This window comes from Carassius carassius, chromosome 35, assembly GCF_963082965.1.
Source record: "Carassius carassius chromosome 35, fCarCar2.1, whole genome shotgun sequence".
NCBI lineage: Eukaryota > Metazoa > Chordata > Actinopteri > Cypriniformes > Cyprinidae > Carassius > Carassius carassius.
Window position 1 is genome coordinate 26,871,092 of NC_081789.1, and position 19,926 is coordinate 26,891,017.

The 19,926-nt window shown below is 38.1% G+C and overlaps 1 protein-coding gene and 1 long non-coding RNA gene across 3 annotated transcripts; one reads left to right on the forward strand and one right to left on the reverse strand.

Annotated features, from left to right (window-relative positions):
• Positions 1 to 878: 878 nt before the first annotated feature.
• On the forward strand, positions 879 to 19,620 carry LOC132116446 (uncharacterized). Of its 2 annotated transcripts, XR_009425638.1 has the most exons (7): positions 879 to 931; positions 1,368 to 1,487; positions 1,763 to 1,871; positions 7,491 to 7,625; positions 15,937 to 16,000; positions 16,092 to 16,239; positions 19,244 to 19,620. It is a non-coding gene; the product is annotated as an uncharacterized LOC132116446 (long non-coding RNA). The 2 variants fall into 2 exon arrangements; XR_009425637.1 differs by lacking the exon at positions 879 to 931 and having other exon boundaries at positions 1,337 to 1,487.
• Positions 1,339 to 13,275, reverse strand: LOC132116444 (myosin-7). The gene is made up of 39 exons (XM_059525268.1): positions 13,251 to 13,275; positions 13,016 to 13,055; positions 12,565 to 12,773; positions 12,210 to 12,353; positions 11,974 to 12,130; positions 11,834 to 11,861; positions 11,633 to 11,735; positions 11,283 to 11,375; positions 9,932 to 9,995; positions 9,738 to 9,836; positions 9,555 to 9,658; positions 9,295 to 9,433; positions 8,902 to 9,020; positions 8,654 to 8,803; positions 8,375 to 8,545; positions 7,980 to 8,289; positions 7,804 to 7,886; positions 7,468 to 7,673; positions 7,167 to 7,290; positions 6,928 to 7,064; positions 6,589 to 6,844; positions 6,263 to 6,505; positions 6,005 to 6,181; positions 5,778 to 5,923; positions 5,509 to 5,599; positions 5,036 to 5,425; positions 4,792 to 4,918; positions 4,578 to 4,696; positions 4,297 to 4,493; positions 4,023 to 4,206; positions 3,767 to 3,932; positions 3,550 to 3,674; positions 3,109 to 3,417; positions 2,820 to 3,023; positions 2,434 to 2,730; positions 2,239 to 2,343; positions 2,056 to 2,151; positions 1,758 to 1,892; positions 1,339 to 1,446 (listed from the first exon to the last, which is right to left on the reverse strand). Exons 3-39 carry the CDS (start codon positions 12,763 to 12,765, stop codon positions 1,426 to 1,428), a joined length of 5,820 nt encoding a protein of 1,939 aa, XP_059381251.1. The 5' UTR covers positions 12,766 to 12,773; positions 13,016 to 13,055; positions 13,251 to 13,275; the 3' UTR covers positions 1,339 to 1,425.
• Positions 19,621 to 19,926: the final 306 nt, after the last annotated feature.

The window sequence follows — 19,926 nt, forward strand, 5'->3', positions numbered from 1 at the left end:
CCCGAGTGCTTCTGGCCAATTGAGGACAGCTCGGCCCACATGTTGAGATCTGGCGTGAAGCAGGTGCTCCATGCACATAAATAAGAGCATCTAGTTATAGATGTTGGCACACTTGTTGGCTGCATTGACTTTACTGATGTCCAACACAGGGAGAACAATGTGCTGCTGGTCACAAGGTGTCTGATATTTTATACAGACAGAAGAGCTTTAAAATATGAGGGTTTATTTTTCCTTTCTCTTTTTTGGTAATAAAATAAAGTTCAAATTATGGCAATAAAATATATTCCAATTGTTCAAAATGTGTCACCATTTGTCTTCAAATCAAATAAAAGGTTATCATTTGAAGATATTGCATTATTAATTATGTAAAGATAACCAACTTCACCATATTTCCACCATCAAAGTAAAAACTGTCAATAAGCAATTCACCCATTGAAGCCTTAAAATAACATACATCCTATATGGTATCATTTCAAGGGGCAGAATAGTTGGTTTCCTCCCCTTCACTTCTCCATTCTCAGCTGTTCAGGGTTGACTCCACCTTTAGTCAACTGCCTATCATTGACCTGCTCATCACCTTGAATTACTTATACAATTCCCAGTGTGCACATACAAACACACACAATTATTCTGCCCTAAATTATCTGGATTAATTTGGTAATTAAAAGTAAGCCATGGGGTTTTTCATTTTCAGATGCAAGGCCACAAGGAACCTGATTAAGGTAAGAAATCAGCTGCAAATCAACTGAAGCATTTGTATTTGTGTTCACACATCTTGTTAAATCTTCATGCATTTTCATCAGTAAGTGAAACCTGCTTTAAACTTGAGTCATTACTGTCCTTTAGAGCTTCTAAAAACACACATACTGTGAGCAAGGAATCTAACCTGAGACATTCCAAATGAGGAATGTTGTGCTTTTCCAATTGAAAGGTAAAATTTCTTTAGTTGATCTTTTATTCATTGCTTTCAATTCAATCATTCAGTCAATGAATGTGAATGGAACAGAACCATAAATTACTGAAACAGTACGTCCTCTTGTGACATACTTTATATAATCAGATTTAATCACTTAAAAAGTTCAGTTAAAAAGCACAAAAATTCTGAGGATTAATTTAAGGCATGTTTTCTGTTTTATAATAATATCAAGCTTTTAGTTTTGCATAAGCTTTTTAATATGTTTTTTTTTATTGTGTGCTTGATTTAAGCATTTTTTCCCCAAAAGGTAAGTCTTAATAATCCTCTAAAGTGGTATGATTCACCCAATGTATTGAAGGCAAATGCAAAAGCATCATGTTAAAAAAACAACAACAACAAAACAATAGCAGAGAAGCAGGGACTTAACTTGCACATTCATTTTATTCTACAGAACTACAGATAATGAAACCAAACTGAACAAGCCTTTTAGAAAGATCGATGCGAGAGCTTCACTCTTCATCGTGCCCTTTCTGTGAGAGGAAGAGACATGAATGAGGATATTTGGTTGAAGGTATTTTGTTGCTTTCTATTTTCAATTGCAGAACTGTTCATTAGACTTTTTAGCATCAGCCCTTAAAAACTAACTTTGGCAAGGCAAGTGTTAAGACTTAAAAAAAATATGGGTTTGCATTTAATAATAATGTTGACTTTGAGTAGTAAAAACCTTCAAATAGATTTTAACTATTCGATCATGCAAACAGTTTTTTCTCACCATAATTTCAGAATAAAATCAATCAAAATTTTAATTGAGCTTGCTGTTGATGACTGTGTATTGTGTTACCTTAGATCCAGTGTCACGGCTCTTGGCTCTCAGCTTGTTGACCTGAGACTCAGCAATATCAGCCCTCTCCTCTGCCTCATCCAGCTCATGCTGAAGCTTACGGAACTTGCCCAGGTTAGAATTGGCCTGTTCCTCCTAAACAACAATATATTGGGGTTGATAAGAGTTTTGGAATGTTTTGACCCAAAATCAGATGAACCAACATTTTTTATGAACCAATTTATATTAAGGTGTTCCAAATTGTAAGATTTGGAAAAAATAAATAAAAAAATGATAAAAATAATTATCATAAGCATACCGCTTCCTCAGCAGCTCTCTTGTAGGACTTGACCTTCAGCTGGAGTTTGTCCACCAGATCCTGAAGACGTGCCAGATTCTTACGGTCTTCCTCAGTCTGTAAAAATGGTACATAGTAAATGTGTGAAAATTATATTTATGATATGAATACAAAGCCATTTATTTGTATGACAATGAAAGTGACCTGGTAGGTGAGCTCTTTGATGCGTCTCTCATATTTACGGACTCCTTTCACAGACTCGCTCGCCTTTCTCTGTTCTATCTCCACCTCATTTTCCAGCTCTCTCACCTAAGAGATGTGCAAGATGGTTAGCTAATCAAATAAAATAAGTATTTAAATTACAGGGGGAAAAAGTTTACAAAAAACTCAGCAGCTTACCCTGGCTTCCAGTTTCTGGACCTGCTTCTTGCCTCCCTTCATGGCGATCTGCTCAGCTTCATCCAGACGGTGCTGCAGGTCCTTGATGGTCTGCTCCATGTTCTTCTTCATGCGCTCCAGATGAGCGCTGGTGTCCTGCTCCTTCTTCAGCTCTTCTGCCATCATGGCAGCATCAGTGATGGCCTTCTTGGCTTTTTCCTCAGCATTCCTGCACTCCTGCACTGCCTCCTCAACCTCAGTCTGAAGCTGAGTATTATCTCCCTCCAGCTTCTTCTTCTGATTCAGCAGGCTGGTGTTCTAGACATAGACAATATTTACATGCATATAGTGTCTAGATGATATTGTGAGGGTTTTACTTGTGTTTATCTAGTACAGAGGTATCATACCTGAGAATGCAGGAGCTGGACTCTCTCACTGACGTCCAGCAGTTCCTGCTCAGCCAGTTTCCTTCCTCTCTCAGTCTGTTCCACCAGAGATCTCAGCTCATCCAGTTCAGCCTGCAGCAGATTGTTGCGTCTCTCCACGATGGCGATGTTCTCTTTGAGATCATCATTACCACGCAGAGCGTCATCCAGCTGCATTTGGGCATCCTGTAACGGACAAATTTTTCATATGAATAGACTGCAGAACTTTATGATATTTCATTTTGCTTTACAAATTGTTGGTAAAACATACCTTGAGATGTCCATGAAGACTCTTAAGTTGCTTCTGGGCTTCTGATGCCTGTCTGTTAGCCTGGCTGAGCTGAATCTCCATCTCATTGAGGTCTCCCTCCATCTTCTTCTTCAGTCTGAGAGCTTCATTCCTGCTGCGAGTCTCTGATTCCAGTGAGCTCTGCAGAGTATCAACCATTCTCTGCTGGTTCCTCTTGGACTGCTCCATCTCTTCATCTTTCTCAGTCAGCTTACGTTCAATATCGGCTTTGATCTGATTAAACTCTAGTTGGGCCCTCAGGATCTTACCTTCCTCATGTTCAAGAGAACCCTGTCAGTTAATGAGAAATTTTTAATCAAGAAGACTTCTCTTTTAGCATGTATGGTTACTATTACATGTTCAACATCTTAAATATCAAGTATATAATGGCAACAGAAATTGTACATTACACAATCAATATACCTCAGCCTCTTCCAAAGCTGCTTGAATTTCAGCTTTCTCCTGCTCCAGCTGCTTACGAACTTTCTCTAGTTCATGAATGTTCTTTCCACTCTCACCAATTTGTTCAGTCAGATCAGCAATCTCCTCTGTTTAATAGGCAAGGTAATAATGGTTAATACACAAAAAGTCTAGATAAATATTCCAATTATGTGACGTGAAACATTTGAGTGAATTTCACCTTGGAGGTTCTTGTTTTCTCTCTTTATGGTCTCCAGATGATCCAGCGACTCCTCGTAAGAGTTCTTCAATTTGAAAAGTTCAGTGCTCAGAGATCTGGCCTCCTTCTGGGAGCTTTCCAGCTCACTCTGCGACTCCTCATATTTCTGCTTCCATTCAGCCAGGACCTTGTTCAATAGATTATTTGATTAGCTACCATAGGAGCTTGATGAATACTGAAAGATTATTTATCCACAGAGTAAGTGTGTTTAATTCACCTTGTCAAAGTTTCTTTGCTTCTTGTCCAGAGCAGCAGCAGCAGCATTGGATCTCTCCACATCCACCATGAGATCTTCAATCTCATTCTGCAGCCTGTGTTTGGTCTTCTCCAGTGAGGAGCATTTAGCATTGACGGCTTCCACAGCTTCTTCTGCATCTTGCAGACGCTGAGCCAGCTTCTTTCTAAAAATATTCCAGGGAATCATTACTTTACAGTGATTTTTCCTAAGTATACATGTATTTGTAGGTTTGTATGTGTTTCCTATTTCATACTTAGCATCCTCCAGCTCCTCAGTCCTCTGGATGGCATCAGTTTCATACTTGGTTCTCCACTGAGCCACCTCAGAGTTTGCCTTTGACAGACTCCGCTGCAGCTCAGCTTTAGCTTCCTGCTCCTCCTCAAACTGCTCCCTCAGCAGATCAGAGTCATGACGAGCAGATTGAACTGCATGGGCCAGGGCATTCTTAGCCTATGAGGGTTGAAAATATCCTGTTAACTGTGCATAAAAATGCAATGGACAAGTTAGTAATAAATATTTAAAAATAAAATATACCTTGACTTCCTCCTCTAGTTGTCTCTTAAGGTCCTCAATCTGCTGGGTGTAGGACTGCTTGCCTCTTGTTAGCTGTGAGACCAAGGAATCCTTTTCTTCCAGCTGTCTAGAAAGCTCCCCTAGATATAAGTATAACAATTGCATTAAAGAAAGGATGCGCAATTTTTGGAATTTATCTAACAATACATGATAAAATAATCTTTAAAAAAAATACCATTCTCAGTTTGTAGCTTAGCTTTTTGCATGGTAAAGTCATTGATGCTGCGTTGTCCTTCTTCATATTTTGTTCTGTATTCTGACATCTGGTCTTCAAGGGTCCTGCACATTTTCTCCAGGTTTGCCTGCATAGATATACACATGTAATGAAGCTATAAATGAAACTGAAGTGGATGAATAAAAAGTTTACTGCAAAAAGTTAAGGAACACCGGAAGTTAATAAGAAGACAAGAATTTATTACCTTTGCCTTTACAAGCTGCTCCATGTTGGAGACCACATCGTCCAGTTCCAGTCTGAGTTCACTCTTCTCTTTCTCCAGCTTCTGCTTCACTCTCTGAAGGTTGTCAATCTGTTCTCCCAGATCAGCCACACTGTCGGCATGTTTCTTCCTCAGTGTAGCAGCGGTGGCCTCATGTTGTAGAGTGGCCTCTTCAAGATCTCTACGCAGCTTCTGGAACTCAGCTTCACGTTTCTTGTTCATCTCAATCTGGGCTGCAGTGGCTCCACCAGCCTCCTCCAGCCTTTCACTGATCTCCTCCAGTTCTCTGGACAGATCAGCTCTCTGTTTCTCAACTTTGGCACGAGCAGCTCTCTCAGCCTCCAGCTCCTCCTCCAGCTCTTCAATGCGAGCCTGGTAATGTGAGGAAAACCAACGTTACAGCTAGCATTCCTAACGGTCCAACTATCCAAATTTTTAAGAATCATCAAGTTTACCTGCAACTCCTTCAGTTTCTTCTGTAGTTGGGCTGCCATTGCCTGCTCATCTTCTATCTTGCTACTGAGCTGGCTGATCTCAAAATCTTTCCTGTGTTTCAGAATGTTTTATGTTTAAACACCATATAAGCAACAATGGCTATATCCATGGCACCATTAACAGCATAATTTCAATACATCATTTACAATAATATATCATTTCTTAAGTAGCAGTAACTTTTACGAAAACATGTAAGTAACAACAATAGTACTGATAAAGTACAACACACTTTTTAATCCTTTCTTCCAGTTGTTGTTTGTCATTTTCCAGGTCCATCAAACTCTCTTGGGTCAACTTTAAGTCTCCCTCAAGCTTTCTCTTAGCCCTCTCCAGATCCATACGAAGTTTCTTTTCCTGTTCCAGGGAACCTTCAAGCTGGAACAACAAAAACAAAATATTTTATTGAGCAAATATTTCATGGTTCATTTACATCAGAAATGTCAATTAACTACTCACATCATCCACTTGTTGCTCCAGCTTGGCTTTGGCTTTAGTGAGTGTGTTGACTTTGTCTTCCTCACTCTGGAGGTCATCCAGCGTTTGCTGATGGGCCTCCTGCAGAGCTTTCTTCTCCTTGGTCAGCTTAGCGATGATCTCATCCAAAGCTGCCATCTCTTCTGTCAGGTTTTTAACCTGTAGATTTATGCCATTGTATCAAGAAACTCTTAAAGCACCATTTTTGCACCTCTAACATGTTCAGAGTTGAAAACAGACCTTGTTCTCAGTTGCATGTTTCTCTTTCTCCACTTTGGCCAGAGTGAGCTCAAGGTCATCAATGTCCTTCTTGAGCTCAGAACATTCATCCTCCAGCTTCCGTTTCTTGGCTGTCAACTCAGCATTCATTTCCTCTTCATCTTCCAGTCTCTCTGTCATTTCTTTGACTTTAGCCTCAAGCTGGATCTTGTTCTTGATCAGGCCCTCACATCTCTCCTCAGCATCGCAAAGATTGTCTTGCTCCTGTATACAGATAATGTCTTTGTATGATTAAAGAAAATTTTGAGTTGCATTTCATTCATGAATTCCTAAAATCACAAACTTACAGCTTGGACTTGAAGTTGTAGGTCGTTCTTCTCTTGGAGAAGAGAAACCATCTTTTCTTCAAGCTCCTTTCTGCGGGCTTCAGATTTAGCGTAAGCCTCCTTCAACTTCAGGAATTCTTCCTTCATGTTGGCCATTTCTTTCTCCGCTTCAGCAGATCTCAGCAGTGGTTTGATCTTGAAGTACAGCTTCATCCAGGGCCAATTCTTGACACCCATGAAGGCACGTACATTCCACTGGATCACCAACAAAGAATCTCTGCAATATAATGGTACACATTAATATTTTAAAACCAATTAATACTGTTAATCTCAAATTTATTAAGTGTCTGATTTTCTAACCTGCGTTCAACAATTTTCTGGAACTCAATTCTTGAGAGAATACCGCGAGCTCTTGCTTGAATCCCAGTAATGATGAGAGCAAGGCGATCATCTCTCATCTCTTCAAGGGTACCCAGCAGACCAGCCTTGAAGAACACCTTCAGAGAAATATTTGATATTTGATCAAATGAGAAAAGAGAGTGGCAAATCGTGTGAAAATCGGTTTTATCCAGACCATTTTTAAACATGTTCGTTCATACCTTAGTATGGCCAAACTTGTACTGGTTGTGATCAATGTCCAGAGATCCCAGTAGTTTTTCTGCTCCTTTCCTGCTGTCAATAAACTGTCCCTCAGGGATAGCAGCAGGGTTTAGGATGCGGTATCTGTCACAGTCAGAGTATTAATTTAAATAAATTAATGCTGTTGATGTTTTTTTCTTTATTATCAAATTATTTTGAATATACTGTACATATTTTACCTACAAGTTAGCATTTTATATATGATGATTAAAGAAAAACATGAAAACATTTAAGAGAATCTGCAATCAAAATTAAATATACCGTTGTTTGAAATCTCCATACAGGATCCTGTTGGGAAATCCCTTTCTGCAGATTCTGATGCCCTCCAGCACACCGTTACAGCGCAGCTGGTGCATGACCAGAGGATTCTCCATCGCCCCAGGAGTCTTAGTCTCATTGGGGATGATGCAGCGTACAAAGTGAGGGTGAGTTGACCTCAAGTTGGTCATCAGCTTGTTCAAGTTCTCCTGTGGATAGATATTATCCATCCCATACATATATTAGGTTGTTGTGCTTGTTTTAAGATATTAAGAAACCAAGTCATGCTAAAAGATTAGTTTCATTATGACTCTGTATAAAAGGCACTCTATATGTTACCCTGTGAAGGGCAGATACTGTCTGGAAAGAAGAGCCCTTTTTCTTCTTCTCCTTTCCTTTGCCACCTCCTCCGCCACCCTCTGCTGGTGTTACAAAATATATGTATGAAAAATCTCAAAAAAATAAAAAAAATAACTTTTGTTTCTACAATTCTTTCTCATTTTTCTGCAACACACCTGAGTCAGCACCAGCATATCCAACAAACAGGTTAGACAGCAGTTTCATGGTGGATTTCTGATAGAGGCCAACAACCGTCTCATTGAGAGGGTCCTTGTTCTTCACCAGCCAGTTATTGATGTTGTAGTCCACAGTGCCAGCGTAGTGAACCAGGGAGAAATGGGCCTCTGGTTTACCCTTGACAATCCTGGGCTTCTGGAAGTTGTTTGATTTCCCCAAGTGGTTGTCATAAAGCTTAGCTTTGAATGTCGCATCACTGGCTTTAGGGAACATGCACTCCTCTTCAAGGATGGACATGATACCCATGGGCTAAAATGAACAGAATGAAATAATGAAATGATCTGAACAGCTTTATTGGACCAATACCTGAGATCTCTCAAATTTAAAAACATACCTTTTCAATGAGATCAATACAAGCCTGCAAGTCCATGCCAAAGTCAATGAACTCCCACTCAATGCCCTCCTTCTTGTATTCCTCTTGCTCCAGCACAAACATGTGATGGTTGAAGAACTGCTGCAACTTCTCATTAGTGAAGTTGATGCACAGCTGCTCAAAGGTGTTGAACTGCAGGTGGGATATTAATATTATATAAATATTCAGATATACTCCCAATGGCAAAGTAACAAAAAACTGAAGTTATTGAATAACAGTAATCAGTAGATGTAATCTTACATCAAAGATCTCAAATCCAGCAATGTCCAGCACACCAATGAAATACTGACGAGGCTGTTTGGTGTCCAGGGATTGGTTGATTCTCACAACCATCCAGAGGAACATCTTCTCGTACACAGATTTGGAAAGAGCTCCAATAGCATAGTACACCTATCCAATATAATACATTAAAATTATATAGAAAATTTTGTGTTTTTTTAATGGTTATATTAATGGTGTAGGGATGTTAACCATGAAGTAGTCTCCACCTGCTGGACATTCTGTCCCTTGGTGACCCACTCGTTTCCTACTTTGACTCTTGGGTGGCACAGAGCCTTGATGAGATCAGCAGAGTTCAGGCCCATCAGATAAGCTGACTTATCAGCATCTGTTCTCACCAGAATAGAATAAGAATAGAATGGTTGATGTCAATGAATCTTCCATTTGTCTACAGGCACACACACATTCAAGAGTATAGAAACCCATTGTCAGCGCTTGCCTATGAAATTGTAGCAATGAAATAGCTTTGGTACTGAAAAACTACTTTGTATTTTAATAATGAGGTGGTTATTTCAGGTAAGGCACACATGCACACCTTATAACAAGTATCATTGTATATTCATTATATATATATAATTTCAGTGTTTTCTCCTAATACTGACCCTCAGTCCCATCAGCCTCTGCCTGTTCCTCTCGTTGCTTCTGCTTGAACTTCATGTTGCCGTAGTGCATGATGGCACCAATCAGCTTGTAGATGCTGTTCTTCTCCTCTTGGGTGAAGCCCAACACATCAAACGCTTCCTGCAACAAATATACAATGTCTCTAATAATTAACTGCATTTCATTGAATGTTATGCAGACTTGATTTCCAAAGTTTGAGAAGTCTGTATCATGAGATTTATAGATGTTTTGGATAACGCACATCTGTAGCTATCAGCTCGTCAGCATCATCAATAGAGGCCACTTGCGTCTCTCCTTGAGAAATGAAGGCATAATCGTATGGGTTTGCTGTGATCAGCAGCATCTCTGAGAGGATGAAATGATATTTTACAACTTTACATCTCATCACTTGCAGTTTTGTTGCCAAAGTTGTGATTTTGCTTACCCAGAAGTTCTGGTTTTCTCTGAGACAGGATCTGGTAGAAGATGTGGTAGTCTCTCTCAGCTTTGAGCTGGAAAGTCACACGGGATTTCTCTAACAGATCTGTAGAAATGTAGAAGTTAAGCTCTTACCATCAGCATCGTACCATCATCTTTGAAATGTTGCTAAGGATTTACATAGGAAAATGTTTTTCTTACAAGTCTCAATATCAGCAGAAGCAAGCTTTCCACTGGCAGCAAAGTGAATGCGAATGAACTTGCCCTGTTAAAGAAAAACAACTAAATGTCAATCTATTTGTATCAAATCAGCATATTTTATGGTGTTCAACGAGCTCAACAAACTGCAAATGAAAAAACATGCAATTTTTCATCAATTTGACAACACATGCTGCAAACTCACCGAAACAAGTGACAAACCTGGCAGGGACATGCTTATCAATGTCTACTCTGAAAGGTGAGATTTTTGTTTATTTTAACATCCTGATCATATGATGATTCCTATGATGGAAAATCTGGAATCTGAGGGTGCAAAAAAAATCAAAATACTGAGAAAATCGCCTAGCAATGCTTATTACTAATCAGAGATTAAGTTTTGATATATTTACGGTAGGAAATTTACAAAATATCTTCATGGAACTTAATATCCTAATGATTTTTGGCATAAAAGAAAAATTGATAATTTTGGCCCATACTTTTTTTTGGGGCTATTGCTAAAAATATACCCCTGTGACTGCTTTTGTGCTCCAGAGTTACAAATAAGATGATGAAATACTCAATTACTGTAACTTTAAAATGTTATGAAAGCTGTTAACTTCCCTTATGAATATTAACCATGGTAACCACAAATTAACCCTGGTTTTGCTACACTAACCATAGCTTAACCATGGTATTTGTACAGCTGTGGATATATAAAATAGTAACCAATACAACAAAAAACATGGTTACTATACTTTTACTATAATAAAACCATGGTTAATTTTTATAAAGGGAAATTAGCCAGCTTACTGTACATGATGTTTCACACCCCTTAAAACATTGCCATTGTTGTGTGAGCTACTTGCAATGCTTTTCTGTATTTGGTTGTGTTTTAAATATTTGTTGAACATGTGTTGTCAAACTGATGAAGATGTTTTCTTAGTCTGCTGCTGCTTTGGTGGCTGGGGTATTGGTGGCCTAATGGTTATAGAGTTGGGCTTGTAACCCAAAGGTCATGGGTTCAAGTCTCAGGTTTGGCAGGGATTGTAATTGGGGGGAGTTAATGACCAGCACTCTCTTCCACCTTAAATACCACGGCTGAGGTGAGACCCTTGAGCAAGGCACTAAAACCCCAATCTGCTCCTCAGGCGCCTCAGCAAAACTGGCTGCCCACTGTGTGTGAGTGTGTGTGTGTGTGTGTGCACTTGGATGGGTTAAATGTAGAGCACCAATTCTGAGTATGGGACACCATACTTGGTCACCCATCACATCACTTTTTCTGTTTGCATGTGTTTTCTTAAGTTGCAGCACATTGAGCTGTAATATTTTGAAACTAGAGGCAGATAAAACTCACAAAGCGAGACGAGTTGTCATTTCTGATGGTCTTGGCATTTCCAAAAGCCTCCAGAGCAGGATTACACTGGATGATTTGATCCTCCAGAGTACCCTAGAAAAACAGACAGATATACTGCCGATGGTAAAGAAAAGAACAGGGAATATTTCAGCTGATGTTGTAAAGAATTTGTGTTTTAATTATTTTCAGACAAACCGTGAACAGGTCCGAAAATCACACAGTACTTGTACAGGACTTGAAACAAGTTCTAGTAAAAGTAAGATTGTACCCTGAAAGTATAAACTAGGTAATTAAAATAAATTGTTACTTTACATCCCTGATCAATATCAGTGCACGGATTTGTTTCTAACCTTCTTATCAGTCGTCTCCTTCTTGCCACTGCCAGCAGCAATGCTGGCGAAGTACTGAATGACTCTCTTGGTGTTCACAGTCTTTCCAGCACCAGATTCTCCACTGTCGACATAAACCAGTCTTAGAAATCTATTAATAACTCATTCATAATGTAACAAATAAACTCAAAACATCTTTCTAATTAAAACACGAAGGCTTACGTGATAAGAATGGACTGGTTTTCTCTGTCTGTAAAAGCAAAAATGATAATTATAAATGGTATATGCATGAACATTTAATTGATTTTCTCTAGTTTCTGACAAATAGCCTGTGCTGGTTTTGTACTGTCATGTAGATGCACCTGACAGCATGTACTGGTAGGCGTTGTCAGAGATGGAGAAGATGTGAGGAGGAGCTTCACTTCTCTTCTTTCCTCTGTAGGCAATGACGACTTCCTGGTTGTACACTGGAAGCCACTTGTAGGGGTTCACAGTGACACAGAAGAGCCCAGAGTAGGTCTGTAAGAGATCCACGGCAAGTTTAGATCTGCTCATATGTGATAAAGTGAATGTGTGAGTGTTTTAAGACTTCGCTCACGTAGATCATCCAGGCTGCGTAACGCTCTTTGAGGTTAAACAGCACAGCGGGCTCGTGCAGGAAGGTGAACATCGCCATGTCCTCAATTTTATCAAACTTTGGCGGGTTCTGAGGATGAACATCAGCCTCCTTCACAGTTACTGTCTGTGGAAAACATCAGTTTTTGACAGTGAAAATAGTGTCAGTGCATTTTGTTTTATCAATGTAAATACAATTGATCTGTTTATTCATTCTCTTTATGGAGAGGGTCACGTTAACAAATTTGAATAGTTAATTTAATCATCCAGCCCTTATTCTAAACACATCACTGAGCTCATTACGACACGTCTTTTAAAGTAGAGGAATCTGAACTTACCGTTCCCTTCGACGTCTCACAGGTGACTTTATCACCATCTCGACTGACAATAGATGCTTTAAGATACTCCTCTGCGGCATCAGGAACGAAACATTCTTTCTTCATGTCAAAGGGGCGAGTTTGGGCCTCCAGACGCTCTATGTCCGACTTCCTGAGGTACGGAGCCGCAGGGCCAAACTCTGCCATCGCTGCATCCCCCATCTTTCACTCTGCTCACAAGTGCATACACAAGAGATGTTATACATAGTCTAGGAGTCTATTTTAAGATGCATAAAAATAATAGGAAAAAAAACATAAAACAAGCAAAAAATAAATTCTGTTTGAAATGCTAAAATTAGATCTAGTGTAGAAGACAGTCAGTAATAGATATAGAAATAGACACTTGCTCTAAACATATTCAGACATTTATAAGTGTGTCCTTAAAATGTGGGACCAAATGTGGGTCACTTACCTTTGTACTTCACCTCTTCAGAGACCGATGGTTTACTGTCCTAAAGACACAAACACAATATAAAACAGAATTAATTAACATCAAGCATTTATCTCCTGTCTGTCACGTTATAGTCAATAATGAGCAAAAGTGCATCCTAAACAACATCCCTCTGTGCCTGATAACTAATATACACCAAATGCATTACTAGTGAGACCAGGCTGTCATAAAGTCTGAGGCATCTCTGATTGCTTACCGTTTGATGTACAATAGAAAACCTGTCTGAAGCCGTTGACTCTCCACCCCTTTTTATAATGATAGAGGTGCTCTAAATATGGTGGCAGGAATTTTCTGAAGCATGTCAGTGTCTCAGTTTGGTAAGGATACATGATAGTCTGGGTGTCTGCTAGAGGAGGAGGCACGTTTATTTTGTAATTCATGCCAGTAAGGAACAATATACTTTGTCATGATATGTACTTTCGTTGAACTCGCTTGCTTTTCAAATGCAAAGTCTGTCAAAATGCTATTTTTTAAGATAAGTGAATTCAGGAGAAGATTTTGGCTGCTGGCACAAATGGTGGAATGTGTAATACACTGAAAAGTTTCTGCTCACTACCAAAAAAAAAAAAAAGTGTCTAGTTTTCCATTACAAATATCTAAAAATTCCTAAAACAAGGCATATTTACTTGAGACGCATAATGAAATTAGATTTTAAGTTTTGTTTACTGTATCAAAATAAAGTGAGTTTTTGCTTTTTATAATAATTTTTAAAAAGTAAATGCCAATGAGGTGAAGTATTATTTTTCTTACCCTATACCATTTTTTTTTCTTGTTTTAAGGAAAAACAAATACAATTATGATGCATTTTTCAGAAAACAGACTTCAGTTAGCTTCTCAAGTAAATGTATCTTTATTCAAGAATTTTTAGATGTTTGCACTGGACAACAAGACAAAAATACTAAGAAAATAATGTTTGCATTTTTTTTTTTACCATTGCACCTATGAACAAAGTGCTAATGTCAATTCTTTGGATTAAAAAGGAGAATGGTTTTTACATTAGTTGGCAGGTGTTCGCTCAAAAAAGAATGCATCTCATTGTTTGTATCAACTGATCTGTACCTTGCTCAAGGACAAGCCAAGTGTCATTTCACTCTGCCCATCATAGATGCTTTTTATCCGCTCGAGCAGCCGCAGCTGAATCTATAAGGACAAGGTCAGTTTCCAGCTGGTGCGATTGCTTCACTCAGGCCTCATCGCTGACACGCCATTGTTCCTTTGCCTTCACACTTGAAGACAAAGATAACCTGTGAAATTCTTGCTGGGTGCTTCTAAATTGATTGAGAAGAACAGCTTGCGTGATCTCTATTACCAGCATCCATATATGTATGTCTACAGCAGGCCGATGTCACTGCCTGAGTAAATTAATTAACATCTCCTCAATGTGAACTTAACATTCATCATATCTTTTGACAGGAACAATGCCTAATTTGTCCAATTCTTAGCTTTTTTTAATATCAGCTGCATCAGAGTTACTAGAACATTGGTCATTCAACTAGACACAATCAACCAACGATGCTGGTGTATTATTTTCACACTGAATTATGTTTAGTTGCCAAATGTTGACCGTTGGTTGAGTTCAGATATGAAGACCTAAATGTGTAAAGCCTCTGCATAAAGTGCATCTTCATTCAGATTTCACTTTACAGAGTCCAACATTGAACACTGTTAATTGCTTAAATGGGATAGTCCACTTACCCTCATGTTATTTCCATCTGTGGAAAATGAAAGAACATATTTAGAAGTACAACATTGGACTTACATTGTAAGGACAAAAACACTGAAACATTCTTGAAACGTTTAAAGAGAAAAAAGCATGTCAAGTTTGAACCATACAAGGGTGAGTTAAAGCTGGAAGGATTGTCGTTTTTGGGAAAACAATCTACTGAATTTGAGATACCGATATTCTAATGTCGTTACTTTACATTTAAAATCTATGTATTTATTTTTGTATCTAAAACTACTGAGCTCTATAATAAGCTCTTTAAAGATATGTATGCAACAGCTACGAACACAACTTGCATTGTTTGCACTGAAACATATGGAGGTCTGTGACAGACTGTCAGTCATCCTCTTTACACCGTCTTTTTTGTTCCACATTGTTTCCTTCCTATTGTCCTTGAGTACAAAGATAACCCTGTGAAATTCCTACTTAGCCTCTGACGAAATGGGAGTAACTGATGAGGGACATTGAGAACACATAAAGCAGATTCCTCGATTGCAAAGGTCTCCAAGCGCATAAATAAACATCAAGTGGTACATGTTGGCACCCTTGCAAACCATATACATACTACTTAAGTTACATGCCCAACTGAGGCAAAACAATGCCGTCACAAGACAAAGTGTTTATTATTAACTGACAGGCAGCATTATATTGTGAGATTTAAATAAACTTTAAATAAAGGTTAGTGCATGTACTGTAAAATAAAGTGCAACCAAAAAATGAGTTCATTAAGCAAATGAACAAAGATAAGTTCATATAAAATACAATGTTCATGTGTTATCCTCATTATGCACCTGTTACTGGATGTCTGAAGGGGTCAACTGGCTGTTAAGACCATTTGTTAACCTAAAGGATGAAAGGTGAAAGTTAAAGATGCTGCAAAAGGGTCTTCTCACAGTCTCCAGAAGTTACTGTCTCCTGATTTATGGCAATGTATCTATCTCAAGCACATTCGGCTGTGGCTTAAGGTTGCAGGATGGTAAGTTCCTCTGTGAACCTTTGAGGAGCTCCTCTATATTCAGACTCCACCTCCATCATCCATCCACATCCATTATACACTCCAGCCTGGCAAGCAGCGGCTCTTCATCAAGCATCCATTGTTTAATTTAGAAGTTTACTTTTGTAATTGTTTAATATATTTATTGTTTCATTTGTTTTGCAGGTCTGAAGTTTTTTTTTTTTGCACTTGAAAGAAATGAAGATGCAATGCCAGTGAGACAGATGAAGTAAAGCAACCTTTTTAGTTATTTTTTATCATAGCCATTTCCTGTAGATGTTTTCAGCTTTATCTGACCATGATTTTTCCTTTTCTTTTAGTTTTAGGAGGACACACTTTTGTCAGTGAGAGATGCATCCTTCATATTATTCAGTGTACGAACAGGGGAAGACACCATGATTCTCCAACCATCTACAAAAGATTTATGATTCAAAAGATTCATTTATGCTTGAAAGATTAAATGATGTGGTAGGTGCCTTTTTTTCTCAAAGAAAATATAGCAAATGTTAAGTGTATTTTGTAATCAGGTAAAGTAACATTTGTCATAAATTATACAAGTAATGAAATGCATGACATTTTATTACAAAAGCTTGGCAGTTTAACCACTATAATGAATTGGAAGTTAACTTCAGTGAATTCATCATATGCATTGAATTGGTAAAGTAGTGCATTAATTTAATCTTATTTAGATTTTAGCGATGGCCAGTTGTTCAGATTTACTTTCATTCTATGGATTGCTGTGCACATTTACTGATAGTGATTAAAACACTGACGTTAAAAACACTTCATGAGGTGGAGCACGTGAATTGATTTGTCTATAATTCCAACTGGTAATCACTACTGTGCCATCATTGTATTTTTCCATAAAGTTAAACTTAAATAGTGTTGAACACCAATTATCTGATCTCTAATACTCGCATGTCGCATCACATTGCATATTGCAATTGAAATGTATCTGGTCAGTGGGTACACCTGAAAAGATAAACCCATTTAAATCAAAATGAATATTGAATAATTTATCCACTAAACAACTTATGCAAATTCAATTAATGTAAATGCATTCATATGTACATGATTTTCTCTAAATAGCCTGTATGTTCCCATGAATAGAAAAGTGCCTGCCAAATATCAAATAATGCACAGACCACAGGGAAGTTTTCATTTGCACGCTTTATTCTACAGGAATTAATGTATGGAAGTCAAGAAGCACAGAGTCAAACCAAACAAGCGTCTCAGAAAAATGACAGCTTCAAATCTTCATCATGCCCTTTCTGTGAGAGGAAGAGAGAAGAGAAAGAAAAATGATTGGAAGGTATTTTTGTTATTGTTTAAGTTTGTCTCAGATTCAAGGAGACACATAAAAACCAAAAATGCTTTAGATCTGAAAGATAAACAGTTCACAAAACGGTCTCTACTTTGAAAGGGTTAAACATTGTCCATTTCTCCACTGAGCCTTCTTACATTCTAAGTATTGAAAATACTGCATAAAACGAAGATAACTTACTTTCAGCTCTTCTGCCATCATGGCAGCATCAGTGATGGCCTTCTTGGCTTTTTCCTCAGCATTCCTGCACCCACAATTCCAGTGAGCTCTGAAGAGCATCAACCATTCTCTGCTGGTTCCTCTTGGCTTGCTCCATCTCTTCATCTTTCTCAACAAGCTTATGTTCAATATCAGCTTTGATCTGATTAAACTCCAGCTGAGCTCTAAGGATCTTTCCTTCTTCATCCTCCAGGGAGCCCTGACAGATCAAAGGACGTAGCCATTAAAAAGTACTAATAAGTTTGATTTGTTTATTCTTTTCAAGAAGTTCTAGTGCAGAGGTCGCCAACCCTTTGATTGCGATAGAATGGTCGATCTTTATCATTGTCCCAGAAGCTCCAGAAAGTAATATAAAAATAAGTAGAAATACATTACATTCCTCTAGTCTTTGTGCTGTATTGTATTTATTTTGCAGTTATTTTCGGGAGCTTCTGGGACAGTGATAAAGAAAAATACATCACATAGAAAGAGTGAATTTCCATCTCATATGTTTTAAGTCAGACCTTTATGTTCTTGTCTTAAATCTTGAAATTATAAACTCTAATTCAAATCAAAATTGTGTTTGGATCATGATTAAAATGCCTGTATTTTCAAATGGCACATTTGACACGTTTGCTTGTTATAGAGCATATTAACATTAAATAAAATTGCTTGTTTAAAAAAAATGGGAATGAAGCATCATGATCAGTGCATCACAAATTTAAAATGCTAAATAAAAGGTCTCAAACTGGAAGGACAATCTTTTTTTAATCAGTTCTTCAGCTGAGGTAGGGAGGGATAAGCATAGTTTTTCATACACACCAGTCATTCCACCACTGCCAACAACATCCCATAATGGAAAATAATTACAGGGAGACGATTAAAATCAGTGCTTTCACCATTTTTCTTCACCAAGCATGATTTTAGTTTTTCCCCCTCACAGGCAATCTGAATCTCCCAGCATTATTAGCTTGTGTTGCATTATAAATATGTATAAATGTAATGTAATAATTGTAATGTAATGTAAAATGTAATAAATGTAAGTTTGAAGTATATACCTTTGTAACGGTCTAACAAAAGTCTAATAGAAAAATCAGACAGGTAAGTAATCCTAATAAAGTAACAGTTGAGATTCAACCATGGTGTTTGCATTTAATGCATCAACATCAACAAAGCACTATTTCCCATATCAAAAAGACATAACTTTTGGCATGTCTGCAACAAAAAGCGGGTGGAATGTAAAATTGCATTAAAATTTGGGTATTTATGGAATGATTTATCTAGGCACATGCAACTACCAAGAACAACAGAAGTTCGAAATGTGATCTGTGATACAATGGGTTCAGATGGGTTGAAGGTCAATGAGCGACAGATGAAACGGTTCCTTGCATCATTGGCACAGGATCATCTCCTCAGTCGTCCTTGGGTACAAAGATAACCCTGTGAAATTCCTGGAAAGTGACGCCCGTTGATAGAGAATCACAGGTTGGGCCGCAGAGAGTAGCACTTCCATTTATGTAACGCTGTGGAACGTCTCACTGAAAGACAGATATAAAGGAAGAGTGATGGACCACTTTGGTGTATTGTCTTGGTGAAAGTAAAGCAGTGATGGCCTTGCTGTGATATCCTGTGCATGCATTCACCATCACAAGACAAGCGAGACAAATGAGGTATCGTCTTTCTGTCGGGTCAGACATTTGGTGGCCTGCCCAGTTCTGCTGTTTATGTGCCCCTGTCATGGTGTAAATTATCTTTGAGGTTAAACTTATAAAACACAGTTGCCATTTTTATTCTTATCTAGTCCTCTTGTTGATCTTATAGAAATCACTAATTAGGAAAGAAGTGTTTGTATCAAGGCTATTATTGTAACTCAGTGTTTGCCAACAGACAAGTATGGTTTCAGCCAATGCATTGAACGTTTTTATTCCGCATACATTCATAGAGACTCAGAGACTCCAAATCTCCCAGGAAGAATCTCCTAAAAACGATTAGTCGATTGTTCTACAGGATTGACAGTACAAGAGAGGACACAAGCAGCCAGCTGTCTGGGAATCATAATGTTAATTCAATAGAGCTACGATGCTAAGTTAAGTCACTTCTGTCTCTGGGAGACTACATTTGATATTGTCTAATGTTATACTGAAATGGATTCGTATTTAGGGTTCCCATACATTTCAATCAATGACTTAGGACTATTTCCAATATAACATTTTAGAGAAATATCACTCACAAAGAGCAATTTCTGCTCATAACAAGAAAATCACTAGCATTTCATAACACATTGCCAAGACAAGGATTTTAATATATTTCCTGGTTTGAAATCCATGGGAACCAAGCATATAGCTCCAAGGAATTGTTGTTGTTGTATATAGGGAAAAAAACAAGTTGATTGATTTGCTTTTTGAATATTATTTGTGTTAACATTTGGGGGCGCTGTAGTGAAGCTCTACAGGACAAACATAGACTGACCTTTTTGACCATTTCAGAATCAGTTTTTATGCTGAATCAATGGCTTCGTCTCATGAGCTCACCAACAAAAACTGAAGAGCCAAAAATACACCAACCATCAAAATACTGATAGACCAGAGGTACAACAAAACATTCAACACATGTCCAAACACGAGCACATTCAC

What these genes read in the sequence shown, in the direction of transcription:
- LOC132116444 (XM_059525268.1), bottom strand. Translation starts at nt 12,765, where the DNA reads ATGGGGGATGCAGCGATGGCAGAGTTTGGCCCTGCGGCTCCGTACCTC. An exon ending in ACAAGTTTGGCCATACTAAG is followed by an intron (nt 7,065 to 7,166) that starts GTATGAACGAAC and finishes ATTTCTCTGAAG; the next exon opens with GTGTTCTTCAAGGCTGGTCT. An exon ending in AGAAAACAAGAACCTCCAAG is followed by an intron (nt 3,675 to 3,766) that starts GTGAAATTCACT and finishes CCTATTAAACAG; the next exon opens with AGGAGATTGCTGATCTGACT.